At 44.4% G+C, this 14,852-nt stretch overlaps 1 protein-coding gene across 1 annotated transcript; it reads left to right on the top strand.

The window, feature by feature from the left end:
• Positions 1–9,352: 9,352 nt before the first annotated feature.
• Positions 9,353–13,443, top strand: MAGEL2 (MAGE family member L2). The gene has a single exon (XM_068537457.1). The coding sequence runs from the start codon at positions 9,467–9,469 to the stop codon at positions 13,043–13,045; it is 3,579 nt and encodes a 1,192-aa protein (XP_068393558.1). The 5' UTR covers positions 9,353–9,466; the 3' UTR covers positions 13,046–13,443.
• The last annotated feature ends 1,409 nt before the right edge of the window (positions 13,444–14,852 follow it).

The raw sequence follows: 14,852 nt of genomic DNA, 5'->3' as shown, positions 1-14,852 counted from the left end.
GATTACTACAAGCAACTCTATGCCAATTAAATAGACAACCTGGAAGAAATGGACAAATTCTTAGAAAGGTATAACCTTCCAAGACTGAACCAGGAAGAAAAAGAAAATACGAACAGACCAATCACAAGTAATGAAATTGAAACTGTGATTAAAAATCTTCCAACAAACGAAGTTGGGGACCAGATGGCTTCCCAGTTGAATTCTATCAAACATTTAGAGAAGAGCTAACACCCGTCCTTCTCAAGCTCTTCCAAAAATTGCAGAGGAAGGAACACTCACAACTTCTTCTATGAGGCCACCATCACCCTGGTACCAAAACCAGACAAAGATACTCCAAACAAAGAAAATTACAGACCAATATCACTGATGAATAGACATGCAAAAATTCTCAACAAAATACTAGCAAACAGAATCCAACAACAAATTAAAAGGATCATACACCATGATCAAGTCGGATTTACCCCAGGGATGCAAGGATTCCTCAATATACGCAAATCAATCAATGTGATACACCATATTAACAAATTGAAGAATAAAAACCATATGATCATCTCAATAGATGCAAAAAAAGCTTTTGACAAAATTCAACACCCATTTATGATAAAAACTCTCCAGAAAGTGGCCATAGAGGGAACCTACCTCAACATAATAAAGGTCATATATGACAAACCCACAGCAAACATCATTCTCAATGGTGAAAAACTGAAAGCATTTCCTCTAAGATCAGAAACAAGACAAGGATGTCCACTCTCACCATTATTATTCAACACAGTTTTGGAAGTCCTAGCCACAGCAATCAGAGAAGAAAAAGAAATAAAAGGAATACAAATTGGAAAAGAAGAAGTAAAACTGTCACTCTTTGCAGATGACATAATACTATACATAGAGAATCCTAAAGATGCCACCAGAAAACGACTAGAGCTAATCAATGAATCTGGTAAAGTTGCAGGATACAAAATTAATGCACAGAAATCTCTTGCATTCCTATACACTAATGATGAAAATCTGAAAGAGAAATTAAGGAAACACTCCCATTTACCATTGCAACAAAAAGAATAAAATACCTAGGAATGAACCTACCTAGGGAGACAAAAGACCTGTATGTGGAAAACTATAAGACACTGATGAGAGAAATTAAAGATGATACCAACAGCTGGAGAGACATACCAGGTTCTTGGATTGGAAGGATCAATCTTGTGGAAATGAGTATACTGCCCAAAGCAATCTACAAATTCAATGCAACCACTATCAAATTACCAATGGCCGTTTTTACAGAACTAGAACAAAAAAATCTTAAAATTTGTATGGAGACACAAAAGACCCCGAATAATCAAAACAGTCTTGAGGGAAAAAATTTGAGCTGGAGGAATCAGACTCCCTGACTTCAGACTATACTACAAAGCTACAGTAATCAACACAATATGGTACTGGCACATAAACGGAAGTATAGATCAATGGAACAGGATTGAAAGCCCAGAGATAAACCCACACACCTAGGGTCAACTAATCTTTGACAAAGGAGGCAAGGATATACAATGGAGAAAAGAGAGTCTCTTCAATAACTGGTGTTGGGAAAACTGGACAGCTACATGTAAAAGAATGAAATTAGAACAATTCCTAACACCATACACAAAAATAAACTCAAAATGGATTAAAGACCTAAATGTAAGGCCAGACACTATAAATCTCTTAGAGGAAAACATAGAAAGAACACTCTTTGACATAAATCACAGCAAGATGTTTTTTGACCCACCTCCTAGAGAAATGGAAATAAAAACAAAAATAAACAAATTGGACCTAATGAAACTTAAAAGCTTTTGCACAGCAAAGGAAACTACAAACAAGACGAAAAGACAACCCTCAGAATGGAAGAAAATATTTGCAAACGAATCAACGGACAAAGGATTAATCTCCAAAATATATAAACAACTCCTGCCACTCAATATTAAATAAACAAACAACTGAATCCAAAAATGGACTGAAGACCTAAATAGACATTTCTCCAAAGAAGATATACAGATGGCCAAGAAGCACATGAAAAGCTGCTCAACATCACTAATTATTAGAGAAATGCAACTCAAAACTACAATGAGGTATCACCTCACACCAGTTAGAATGGTCATCATCAGAAAATCTACAAACGACAAATGCTGGAGAGGGTGTGGAGAAAAGGGTACCCTCTTGCACTGTTGATGGGAATGTAAATTGATACAGCCACTATGGAGAACAGTACGGAGGTTCCTTAAAAAACTAAAAATAGAATTATCATATGACCCAGCAATCCCACTACTGGACATATACCCAGAGAAATCCATAATTCAAAAAGACACATGCCCCCCGATCTTCACTGCAGCACTATTTACAATAGCCAGGTCATGGAATCAACATAAATGCCCATTGACAGACAAATGGATAAAGAAGAAGTGGTACATATATACAATGGAATATTACTCAGCCATAAAAATGAATGAAATTGTGTCATTTGTAGAGACGTGGATGGATCTAGCGACTGTCATACAGAATGAAGTAAGTCAGAAAGAGAAAAACAAATATCGTATATTAACACATATATGTGGAACCTAGAAAAATGGTACAAATCAACAAGTTACAGGGCAGAAATTGAGACAGAGATGTAGAGAACAAATGTATGGACACCAAGGGGGGAAAGTGGTGGGGGGGGTGGTAGTGTGATGAATTGGGAGATTGGGATTGACATATATACACTAATATGTATAAAATGGATAACTACTAAGCACCTGCTATAGAAAAAAATAAAATTCTTAAATTAAAAAAAAGACAACCCAATTAATAAATGGGGAAGAATGAAATGCACAAAGAAGATATACAAATGGTCTCAAAATACAGCCACTTTGGAAGTCAGTTTTGGCTATTTCTTACAAAATTAAATATACTCTTATCATACGATCCAGCAATTTTGCTCCCTGGTATTCATGCAAATGAGTTGAAAACGTATGTTGGCAAAGAAATCTTCACACAAATGTTTATAACAGCTTTATTCATAAGTGTCCAGACTTTGAAGTTACCAACATGTCCTACAATAGGTGAGTGCTAATAAACTATGGCACTTCCACACAGTAGAATGTTATGCCAAGATGAAAAGAAATGAATCACCTACCCACGGATGTTTATGGCAACTCTATTCATATTCAAAATTTGGAAGCAACAGAGGTGTCCTTTCATAGGCAAATGGATAAACTGTGGTACATCCAGACAATGGAATATTATTCAGTGCTAAAAATGAAGTAAGCTATCAAGCCATGATAGTGGAGGAATCTTAATTGCATATTAATAGGTGAAAAAAGCCAATCTGAAAAGTTTACATATTGTATGATTCCAAGTATATGACATTCTGGAAAAGGCAAAATTATGGCGATCTTAAAAATGGGGTTTGGGGGAAGGCAGGGTTTGCCTGGGGGTTTGTCGTGGGTTAGGGGGGAGGTAGGGTGAATAGCAGAGCACAGAGGATTTTTAGGGTAGTGAAATTATTCTGTATGTCATAAAGGTGGATACATGTCATTATACATTTGTCAAAACCCACAGAATGTATAACTCCAAGAGGGAACCTTAATATAAACTACAGACTTTGTATGATAATGATGTGTCTGTAGGTTCATGGATTATAACACATGTACCCTCTGGTGCAGGATGTTGATATTGGGAGAAGTTGTGTATGTGTGTGGGACGGGAAAAGATTATATGAGAATTCTCAATTTTGCTCTCAATTTTTTGGAAGCCTACAACTGCTCAAAAATTATCTATTAATAAACAAACATACAGACAAATAAAAATACGATACAACCATTTCTCACCCACTAGAAAGCTTAAAATCAAAACGACCAATTACATCAATTTTGGCAACGATGTGGAGCAAATGGAACTCTCATACATTGTTAAGAGGAGTACAAAATTGTACAATCACAATTTCACATCTGCTAGGATGACCAAAATAAAAATGACTGACAATACAAAATCTTGTAAGGCTATCAAGCACCTGGAATTCTCATAAGTTCTGGAAGAGTGTACGTAAAACATTCTAACCCAATGTTGGAGAACTGTTCAGTTCCTTATAAATACACACATATCTACTCTATGAACCAGTCACCCAGTCTGACATTTACACAAGATACATGAACGTGTACGTTCAAAAGAAGAATTTTAGAAGAAATTTCAAAGCAGTCTTTTTTTTATACTAGCCCCAAATTGTAAATGTCTCAATTTCAACAGGTAATAGATAAACAAAGTGTGCAGTATATATAGTTGGAGTTCTAGTTGGCATCAGAAAGTAGCAAACTTCCGATACATGCAATATGTTTAAATCTAAAAAAAAAAAAAAAAAAGTTGAATCCAGACACAAAAAGAGTATACACTATACTGATCAGATTTATATGAAATTCAAGAACAGGTAAAACTGATATATGGTGAAAGAAATCAGAAAGCATCTCCCTTTGCACATGAAAAGATGCTCAACATCTCTAATTATTAGAGAAATGCAAAAGAAAACTGCAATGAGATATCACTTCATACCAGTCAGAATAACCATCATCAAAAAGTCTACAAATAACAAATGCTGGAGAGGGTGTGGAGAAAAGGGAACTCCCCTACACTGTCGTTGGGTTGGTGCAGACACTATGGAAAACAGTATGGAGGTTTCTTAAAAAACTAAAAATAGGGTTTCCATTTGATCCAGCAATCCCACTCCTGGGCATATATCTGGAGAAAACTCTAATTCGAAAAGATACATGCACTCCAATGTTTACAGAAGCACTATTTACAATAGCCAGGACATGGAAACAACCTTTGTGCCCATCGACAGATGAACAGATAAAGAAGTTGGGGGGGGTGTATGTGTGTGTGTGTATATATATATACACACTCACACACATATATACACATACAGATACACACACAATGGAATATTACTCAGCCATAAAAAAGAATCAAATTTGCAACAACATGGATGGACCTAGAGATTATCATATGAAGTGAAGTAAATCAGACAAAGATAAATATCATATGATATCACTTATATGTGGAATCTAAACAAATAATACAAATGAATCTATATACAAAATAGAAACAGACTCACAGACATAAAAAACAAACTTACGGCTACCAAAGGGGAGAGGGTGGTAGGGAAAGGATAAATCAGGAGTATGGGGTTAACAGATACAAACTACTCTACATAAAATAGATAAGCAACAAGGATTTACTGTTTAGCACAGGGCACTATATTCAATATCTTATAATAACTGATAATGGAAAATAATATTAAAAACTAGCAGTTGCCTTTGGAGGTGAAGGAATTGACTGCAAAAGGGCACATGGACGTTTATTTGGTAAAGAAAATGCTCTTCATCTTGTTTTGACAGATGGTTACTTAGTGACAAAGTTCATTTAACAGAATGCTGTATATCTATACAATTAACTGTATGTTAATTATGTCTTAAATTTAAAAAAAAAGTTTTGGCAGCCCTGGTGTAATGGCCAAGGAAGCTCCCTTTTGGCAACAAATAGATTTGGCTTCAATTCCAGAATCTGCTATAGATTGCCAGGTTTTTGACAAGTTAATTACCATCCTGAGCCTCAATTTCTTGATGTGTAAAACGGCGCCAAACACTTGTGGATTTTGTGAGGAATATACAGTGTTTGAAAGCTTTTAGGATGGTATTTGGTCAAATAATAACCATTCAATAAATAGTAGTTACACTATTTTAATGAATTTCTCACAATTCTTCTTTCAAATGCCTTGTACTTCTGACATATCCTGTTTTTGTTTTTCATTTTTCTTTTAGTGCTCTATTTGTTCACTCATGAATCTCCCACACCTTTGGATTTGTTTGTTTTTCTTTTCATTGCTACTGCCTGCATCACACCCCTACTCCCACACTCCAAGCAGAAGTAAGCACTCAGTTATTTGCATCAACTATGACCAATATGAATTTTAAACAATGCAAACAACAATACTTTATTGCACTAAAAAATAGCATATTCATATCCCTCTGTGTCTATAAGATCCAATGTCAGATTTTTCTCTGTACATAGCACCATGTCAGGCACATACTAAATCCTTAATAAAAGGCATTTCATAAGTAAATAATTTTAGACTTTGTGAAAATCATAACTATTTTACTCACTTATCAATATTTACACCAAGTCTAACAGCTATCGAGGAGTGAAAGATGGGTGCTTCTAGTGCTAATCTTACACTTCCATTCACTAGTTCCTTACTGAACACTCAGAATGATGTGGGGATAGATGAGTGAGCAAAACAAGGCTCCAGTCTCTATTATTGCCATGATGCAGACAATAAAGAAATGTACAAATTCTTCATACATCTGGCTCAGTGATTTTCCTACTCCTGTTTGTCTTGCCTCATTTCTCCTTCCCCCAATCTTTTCCATTACTTGTGTTATCCTTTTGTTATATACTTATGCAAATATTGAAAAGTCCTTTCTAATTAGAAGACAGACAGACACCTACATTCCATAGATGTTTTGTATATACATATATATATATATATATATGTGTGTGTGTGTGTGTCTTTTATTTTCTATGCACCTTGGATTTTTAAGCTGTTTCATGGAGAAGGAAGGAAAGGGAATTTGACAACACTTGGATCAGAGGTATGGAGATGGGAGAGCATACTCACAGAAGGGTTGTGGGAGCCTTAGGAAGCTAGAACATTCCACAAGGAGAAGAGGGGTTTTTGGAGACCTATTTAAAGCTTGTAGTTCAAACCCACTAGACTCAGGACATTATTGGGTTTTGCTTTTATCAATATTAAAACAGTCAACCTTCACAAAGGGGCTATATGTCACTCGGTTCCTCAGGTGTTACTGACATTGGAAATAGGAAATTTGTGGGTAGCTAGGTCATCAAGTGTCCTGAGTCTGAGAGCACTGATTGTCTAAAACAGGCGGATGTATTTTCCAGGGAAGAATAAACCCAATTCACCCACCATTACTGGACCCAGCAGAACCACTGAATACTCATACCCCAATTTTTCTCAGATAGTTCAATAATGTTAACCAAAGAGTTGCAAAGGTGCTACCTTGACTACCTTCCACTTATAATGACACCTACATTGCCCGCCTCTTCATAATTCCTGATAATTTGCTTTTGGCTCCTGTATCATCCGTGGGCATAAACTGGGCCTCCTTTGACATAATGGATTTGGTGGGAATTGACGTTGTGTGGCAGTGCTATTCATTAAGCTCCAACCTCCGTGAGAACAACTGAGTCCTGCTGGTAACCATTTACTGTGTGGGATGACCCACAGCATGGTGGACCAAAAGTTAAATCTGCCATAATCCTGAAAAACAAATGGTTAGTGGGAGAACTTGATCTCTGATGAATTTATATATTGGAATTAGAGGAGGAAAAAGTGTGCTTTATTGAGGGTAGAAATGTCATAGGCTGAAAAATAAACTGATTTTCCCAAAGCCATCCACAGCCAGCAACTGTTATGTGACAGTGTTGGTAATAGGGGAACATGAGGGTTATGGGTCCAGAGTTGGCGCCCATGATGTCGTTAGTTCTAAACCCCATCAAACTGAGAACTCTTATATGGACTGACTATTATTAACCCACAGGAGGGATCTGAAACCATGAGACATGGCATATCCATTCTGTAGAAGCATCTTTCTGGGGTTATATAGGCATGACACATCATCAGCCACCAGGGAAGAGCTGCTGGCCTCTGAAAAGAAGATGTTCCTGGGGGATAACAACTCATTTCTCATCCCTTCAGTCGCCAGAAAAACTACTGAAACCTCACTCCCAAATTATTATTTCATTATTTAAGGCAATAGTAAACTTGGGAGTGTGTATATGCCTTCACTGGGATTCATAAATTATCAAATTTGAGGGTACTGCAGGAGGAGTGGGGTGTAGCCTTCATCATTCTCGTCTGCCCCCTTGTGGCACCTTTCATGGTTTTTTCGTCACTCCAGACTCTTGCCCTAGGCTGCAAATAGTCTCTTCTAAACTAAACATCTTTGATATTTAGTATTTTGTATATTTCCAGAAAACTACCCAACTAGAGCTGAGACTGTCATTTCCTTTCATCATGAAGTAGTATAGTGTTACTCAATACATTTGATGTCTTCTGTTTTATCTGTTAATACATTGTTTGCCTAATTTTTAAACTAATTTGGCTGAGTAGATTTCCCCCCAATTCTGTGTGTTACTCTTCATCTGTTTTTCCTGTATATGAACCATGGATCTATCTATTCATTTGCCCATTTTATTACTTTTTAGTGCATTTTTTTGGTTGTCGTTGTTACCATTTCTTTCTTGCTCTGCAACTGATAAAAAAGCAACAGGAAACCTACCTTGTTCTTTCATCCCAGTTATTCCATGGGAATTATCCCCCATACTAAAAATGCTTCCTCTCATGGATGTCCGGAACATCTCAATTTCCAGGATCTCTTTCCTTCTCTATTCTTTGCCATCTTTTTTCTCTGCCTGGGTCTGAAAATGCCTGTATCCTCCAAGAAAGACCTATCATAGGCGCTTCACCCTAAACACTCTTCTTCTGCATCCACAATCCCTGCAACAGCTCTATTTCCATGAAGAGTATCTGGACTCCCAGCTCACTTATCTTCTGAATCCCAAGCCATTATACAGGAGTGTCTGCAGGGTATCTCTCTTTGGCAGTCCCACAGCACTGTAAATCACCGTGTCCCATCCAATAGCCATCAATCTCTCTTCCCACCAGCCTCTACTGTGTCCCTAAGAAAATCATCTACACCAGCAATTTCCCACTTTCCCAGGACAGACTTCTCTGTCTCTTTCACACTTACATTAAATTATAATAGCTGCCTACTATCACTCTTGAAATATATATATGTGTGTGTGTGTGTGTATGTGTGTGTGTATATATATATATATATATATATATATATATATATATATATATATATATATATATATATATATATATATATATATATATATATATTTCCCTTCCTCCAGCTCTGGTTTTGCTGTATCTGAGCTCAGACCACACCATCTCCCCCTTCATGGATACCTTCCATGTTCCCAGTGGTCTGTTCCCAACTCTATAATGCAGTAGAGTGATTTCTAAAACATAAATCTGTTCCTGTCACTCCCCTGTGAAAACTCATCCATGGGGAGTCTGACGAGGCTGCATTTGGGGACTGGACAGAGTGAGGAGGGATCTTGTGTCAGCCAGGATTTCTGGTAGACGCCCCTATGCACTATCCACTTGTGGTGGTCGGGGGCGGAGAAGGGGCGGGATTGAGCCCCCTTCCCCCCTCCTCCTTACTGCGGAAAGCTGCAGAGCTAAGGGCACTCACTTCCTATTCACCAGTCAGCAGGGAGGAATCCTCTCAGCAGCCACGTAGGCATTCTCTTCTCTCTGGAGGAAAAGGCCCAGCAGCTGTCGGAGGAAAAGGCTCACCAGCTGTCAGAGCAAAAGGACATGTCGCAGCTAAGTAAGAATTTGGGTGATTCGAGTCCCCCGGCGGAGGCCCCTAAGCCTCCGGTCTATAGCCGCCCTACGGTTCTGATGCGGGCTCCGCCCGCCTCCTCTCGGGCTCCGCCAGTCCCCTGGGATCCACCTCCGATTGATTTGCAGGCTTCATTGGCCGCTTGGCAGGCACCTCAGCCTGCTTGGGAGGCCCCGCAGGGCCAGCCGCCTGCCCCAGTGGCTCCCATGGCCCAACCTCCGGCCCTAGGGGGCCCGATGGTCCAGGCTCCCCCTCTGGGAGGCCCGATGGGCAAGCCTCCAACTCCGGGAGTCCTGATGATCCATCCTCCCCCTCCGGGAGCCCCGATGGCCCAGCCTCCAACTCCGGGAGTCCTGATGATGCATCCTTCGGCTCCCGGAGCCCCAATGGCGCATCCTCCCCCTCCTGGGACCCCGATGGCGCATCCTCCCCCTCCGGGGACCCCGATGGCACATCCTCCCCCTCCTGGGACCCCCATGGTGCATCCTCCCCCTCCGGGGACCCCAATGGCGCATCCTCCCCCTCCGAGGACCCCCATGGCGCATCCTCCCCCTCCGGGGACACCGATGGCTCACCCTCCCCCTCCGGGGACACCGATGGCCCATCCTCCCCCTCCGGGGACCCCTATGGCTCAGCCTCCAGCTCCAGGAGTGCTGATTCCCCAGCCTCTGACTCCGGGAGTCCTGATGGTCCAGCCTCCTGCTCCAGGAGCCCCGATAGCCCAGCCTCCACCCCCGGCACCCTTGATGGCCCAGCCTCCGCCTCCAGGAACCCCGATGGCCAAGCCTCCAGGTCCTGGAGTCCTGATGATCCATCCTGCAGGCTCAAGAGCTCCAATCACCCAGCCTCCAGCTACAGGAGCCCCGATGGTGCAGCCGCCTGCGCCAGCCCCACCTGCGCAGCCTATGGCTTCCTGGGCCCCACAGGCTCAGCCTCTGATCCTGCAGATCCAGTCACAGGTTATAAGGGCTCCTCCGCAGGTTCCCCAGGGTCCACAGGCCCCGCCAGCGCAGCTGGCCACACCCCCAGGCTGGCAGGCCACCTCGCCGGGATGGCAGGCCCCACCGCAAGGCTGGCCAACCACGCCCCTGGGCTGGCAGACCACACAGGTCACCTGGCCTGCTCCAACGATTGCCTGGCAGGCACCTCTACCTGTGCGCCCGGGGCCACCACCCATCCGACCGGGCCCACCGCCCATCCGCCCTGGCCCCCCGCCGGTGCGCCAGGCCCCACCCCCAATCCGCCAGGCACCTCCACTGATCCGCCAGGCACCGCCACCCATCCGACCTGCCCCGCAGGTCCTGGCCACCCCGCCGCCTCTCTGGCAGGCCCTGCCACCCCCACCACCTCTGCGGCAGGCCCCGCAGGCTCGGCTGCCCACCCCGCAGTTGAGGGCAGCTCCACCAATTCGGGCGGCCCCACAGGTGCCGACGGCCCCTCCAGCACCGCAGATGCCCACCGCACCTCCCGCTGTTCCGCAGGTGCCACCGGCCGTGATGCCAGCCCCTCTGCCGGCCGCACTGTCAGCCCCGCAGGCTGTACACTGCCCACCCATCATCTGGCAGGCCCCGAAAGGCCAAGCTCCGGTGCCACACGAGATGCCAACCTCAATGGAGTTCCAGGAAGTTCAGCAAGCCCAGGCCAGTCTGGCCTGGCAGGCTCCAAAGGCCCCCGGGCAATTCTGGCAGGCCCTGCCCACCCAGGAGGCCCAGAGGCAGGGCCCACCACTGGTTCAACTGGAGCAGCCCTTTCACGGGGCCCCCGCCTCCCAAAAGGCCCTGCAAATCCAGCTACCCACCCAGCAGGCCCAGCCCTCGGGCTCGCAGGCAGAGCTGCCAGCCATGCAACTCCAGCCCTCCTGGCAGGGCCCCCCCTCAGCCTTGCAGGGCCAGCCCGGAGCCCCCTTAGCGGGGGCAAATTTTCCCATGGGCTCTGCTAAATCATTGATGACTCCATCAGGAGAATCCAGGGCCTCCTCTATAGACCGAAGGACCTCTTCAAAAGAACGTAGGACCTCTTCAAAGGAACGCAAGGCTCCTTCAAAGGACCGGATGATCTTCGGTGGCACTTTTTGTGCTCCCAGGGCAATGCCAACTGCTGGAGCACACCTACCAACTCCCTGGAAAAACTTGCCTGCCACATCCGAGACCTTTACTGCCACCCCAATGGTCTTTCCATCTACCTCCCAGTTCCAGCCTGCCTCTTCTAATGCCTTCAAGGGCCCGTCTGCCACCTCAGAGACCCCAAAGTCACTGCCACTTGCTCTGCAGGATCCATTTGCCTGCATTGAGGCCTTGCCTGCAGTCCCATGGGTTCCACAGCCCAATGTGAATGCCTCGAAGGCGTCCAAGGCAGGGCCCAGCATCCTGATGGCGACGGCAGCTGCTCCCAAGGCAATGGCCACCACTCAAGAGGCCTCGAAGACCTCCGCTGAACCTCCGCGTCGTTCGGGCAAGGCTACCCGGAAGAAGAAGCATCTGAATACTGAAGAGGAGGATGGCAGGGGCCAGATGCTGAGCATGTGCACCTGGCAGGCCCCCAGGCCCTGGGAAAGTGTGGACTTCAATGACTGGGAGGTTCAAACCCCTATCCAGGTCCTGTGTGACTGGGAGGGCCTGAGCACCTCCCATGGCCTGAGTGGCTGGGAGGGCCCGAGTACCTCCCGGATCCTGAGTGGCTGGGAAGGACCCAGCACTTCTTGGGCCCTGAGTGCCTGGGAAGGCCCGAGCACCTCAAGGGCCCTGGGTCTCTGGGAAAGCCCAGTTAGCCCTCCGTCCTTGATCATCTCTGAGCTCCCTAATCTTGCTCAGGGATTTGGTGCAACCCAAGATGACCCCAAGCTGGAGACTCAGCCACTGTCTCCCTTGGATGAGAGAGCAAACGCACTGGTGCAGTTCCTCTTGGTCAAGGACCAAGCCAAGGTGCCCATCAAGCGCTCAGAGATGGTGAAATTCATCATCCGTGAATATAAAGATGAGTGCTTAGAAATCATCAGCCGTGCCAGCCACAAGCTGGAGTGTGTCTTTGGTTATCAATTGAAGGAAATTGATCCCAAAAACCACTCTTATATTCTCATCAACAAGGGTCGGAAGGGTGAAGCAGCGTCATCCTATTTAGATAGGCCCAAGTTAGGACTCCTGATGGTGGTTCTGAGCCTCATCTTTATGAAAGGCAATTGTGTCAGGGAGGACCTGATTTTTACTTTTCTGTACAAGTTAGGGCTGGATGTCCGGGAGACACATGGTCTCTTCGGAAATACAAGGAAGCTCATCACCGAAGTGTTTGTAAGGGAGAAGTACCTAGAGTACAGGCAAATCCCTTTTACTGAGCCAGCAGAATATGAGTTCCTCTGGGGCCCCCGAGCATTCCTCGAAACCAGCAAGATGCTTGTCCTGAAGTTTCTGGCCAAGCTCTATAAGAAAGATCCACGGTGCTGGCCATACCAGTACTATGAAGCGCTGGCAGAGTGTGAGTCTGATGATTTGGATGAGGATGAGCCCGGCCCCGATGATAAAGCCGATGACCCCACCAGCAGCCCCCCTCCCCGCTAATGTGGTTTAGCCGATATCTCATTGTTCCTTTGGGTCCCCGGCCTGAGGCCACTGACAGGGTGGGGTGGGGGGGACGTTTTGTTTCTGGTGTTTATGTTCCAGTTCTCTGTGTGTAAGTTTGAATTTCAATTTGCTTTCATATCTGCCAAAGCTTTGTACATTTTCATGTGGTGTTGATTTCAACTGGCTACTGTTCTATTTGGTATTTTGGCATTTGTATTTTTAAGTGAGATCTGTGATTCTCTGTTTTGTGTTATAATTGTTATGTTTTGCTATCGGAGTTGTGCTGGCTTTGTGAAATGAATTTGAGAAGCTATCCATCTCATTCTGGTACAGATTATGTAGCATCAAAATAGGCTGTTCTTTGAACGTTAAAATGACTCATCAGTAAAAGCTGTCTGCAGAAAAGTAAATATCTATATCTATATCTATATATAAATATAATTTCAGCATAACATGGAAGTGTTTGTCTTTATTCTAATTTTTATTCTAGATAGCGGGAGCCAAGTTTTACCGTACTCTCCAAATACAGCTAAACATCATGACAACTACCAGTGATAGTAGAAACCACGGTGACAAAACTGCTTTTCAAAGACAGTGCTACATGCATTATAATTAGGCAGTGATTGCAATGGGTGGTGAAACGTAAGATTAAAGCAAATGTAAAACTTGTCAAGTCAGCAAGGCTGAATCAAGAGGAGGTTTTTAATCCTCTTGATTCCTCACAATAATCCTTCAAAGTAGGCATTATTTCCATTTTGTAGGTGAGTGTCTAAGGCTCAAGTAGAATAATTAAATGGGACATGTCAGTGCCAAGACAATAATGTAATTTGGAGCAGAAAATTTTCTTAAGGTTATGTGAGAAGTGAGGACCATCTGCTGCAGGACCACAAGTACCAAGTTCGTTAGCCACAGGGATGAATTGGCCAAAGGGGCATTGGTCAGTCATGTGGTGAGTGGTGGGTGTCCAGCAGCTCAAGAAATGTGGGTTTCATCAACACATTGGCACGGGCATTGAAACACACTCCCTGCAAAACATCCAGGTTTATAACAGGGAAAAGGAAATACCAGGCTTCATTGAACTGGGGATCCTGCAGATTGCAGGCGGTCGGGGGGAAGGAGGGGGACAACACGGAGGTCTAGCTGAAGCTCCTGGGAGGGGGCATCAGTTGTAACATACAGGGGAAGTCAGCTGGCAACGTCTGATGTGCTAAATAGCCTTAGTCAGCCCTTGGGTACAGGGCCTGGTGTGGGAGGGAGTGGATGTGGACGGGAGAGTTTCGGAGAAAGATATTCATGCACACCTGACCAGGCTGGTGTGTGCAAAACGACTTTCCTGAAGGTACCACTGTCTTCACGTGGATGGGGACCATCAGCGCTGCTGCCATCTCTACTGTCCTAGAAGGATACAGAACCCCACCCCTAAACCCCCCTTCTCTTGGTGAAGATGAAGTGCCAGAGAGGAGGTAAATGGCAAAAGTGGTATTCGTCTGCCACCTAGTGGCCTGCCACAGTTCTGTCGCTCCTGCAGTGGCTCAGTGCAGCCCCTGCCGCCGTGAAGAAACTCACACCCCAAATACCTGGGTTTAGGCTAGTACTTGCTGCATAACCCTTGCCCATAATTCTGCTTGCATTTGGGCCCAAACGTTCCTTCTTTTCTCTTATGTCATAGGGCAAGGTGAAACCTCCTCTCCATGTCCAATCCAGTTGCATTTAGGAAGCTGAGTTTCTAGAGGAGGAGATGAACTCATAAGATGGAGAGTCCATTCCCCGACTGCCCCCACCCTGGGACCTGCCTGGCTACAGG

This window comes from Eschrichtius robustus, chromosome 1 (assembly GCF_028021215.1).
Source record: "Eschrichtius robustus isolate mEscRob2 chromosome 1, mEscRob2.pri, whole genome shotgun sequence".
NCBI classification, from domain to species: domain Eukaryota; kingdom Metazoa; phylum Chordata; class Mammalia; order Artiodactyla; family Eschrichtiidae; genus Eschrichtius; species Eschrichtius robustus.
This window is presented reverse-complemented; position numbering and strand designations above follow the sequence as displayed.

Excerpts from the sequence above, each read along its gene's own strand:
- MAGEL2 (XM_068537457.1), top strand. The coding sequence starts at position 9,467 with ATGTCGCAGCTAAGTAAGAATTTGGGTGATTCGAGTCCCCCGGCGGAG.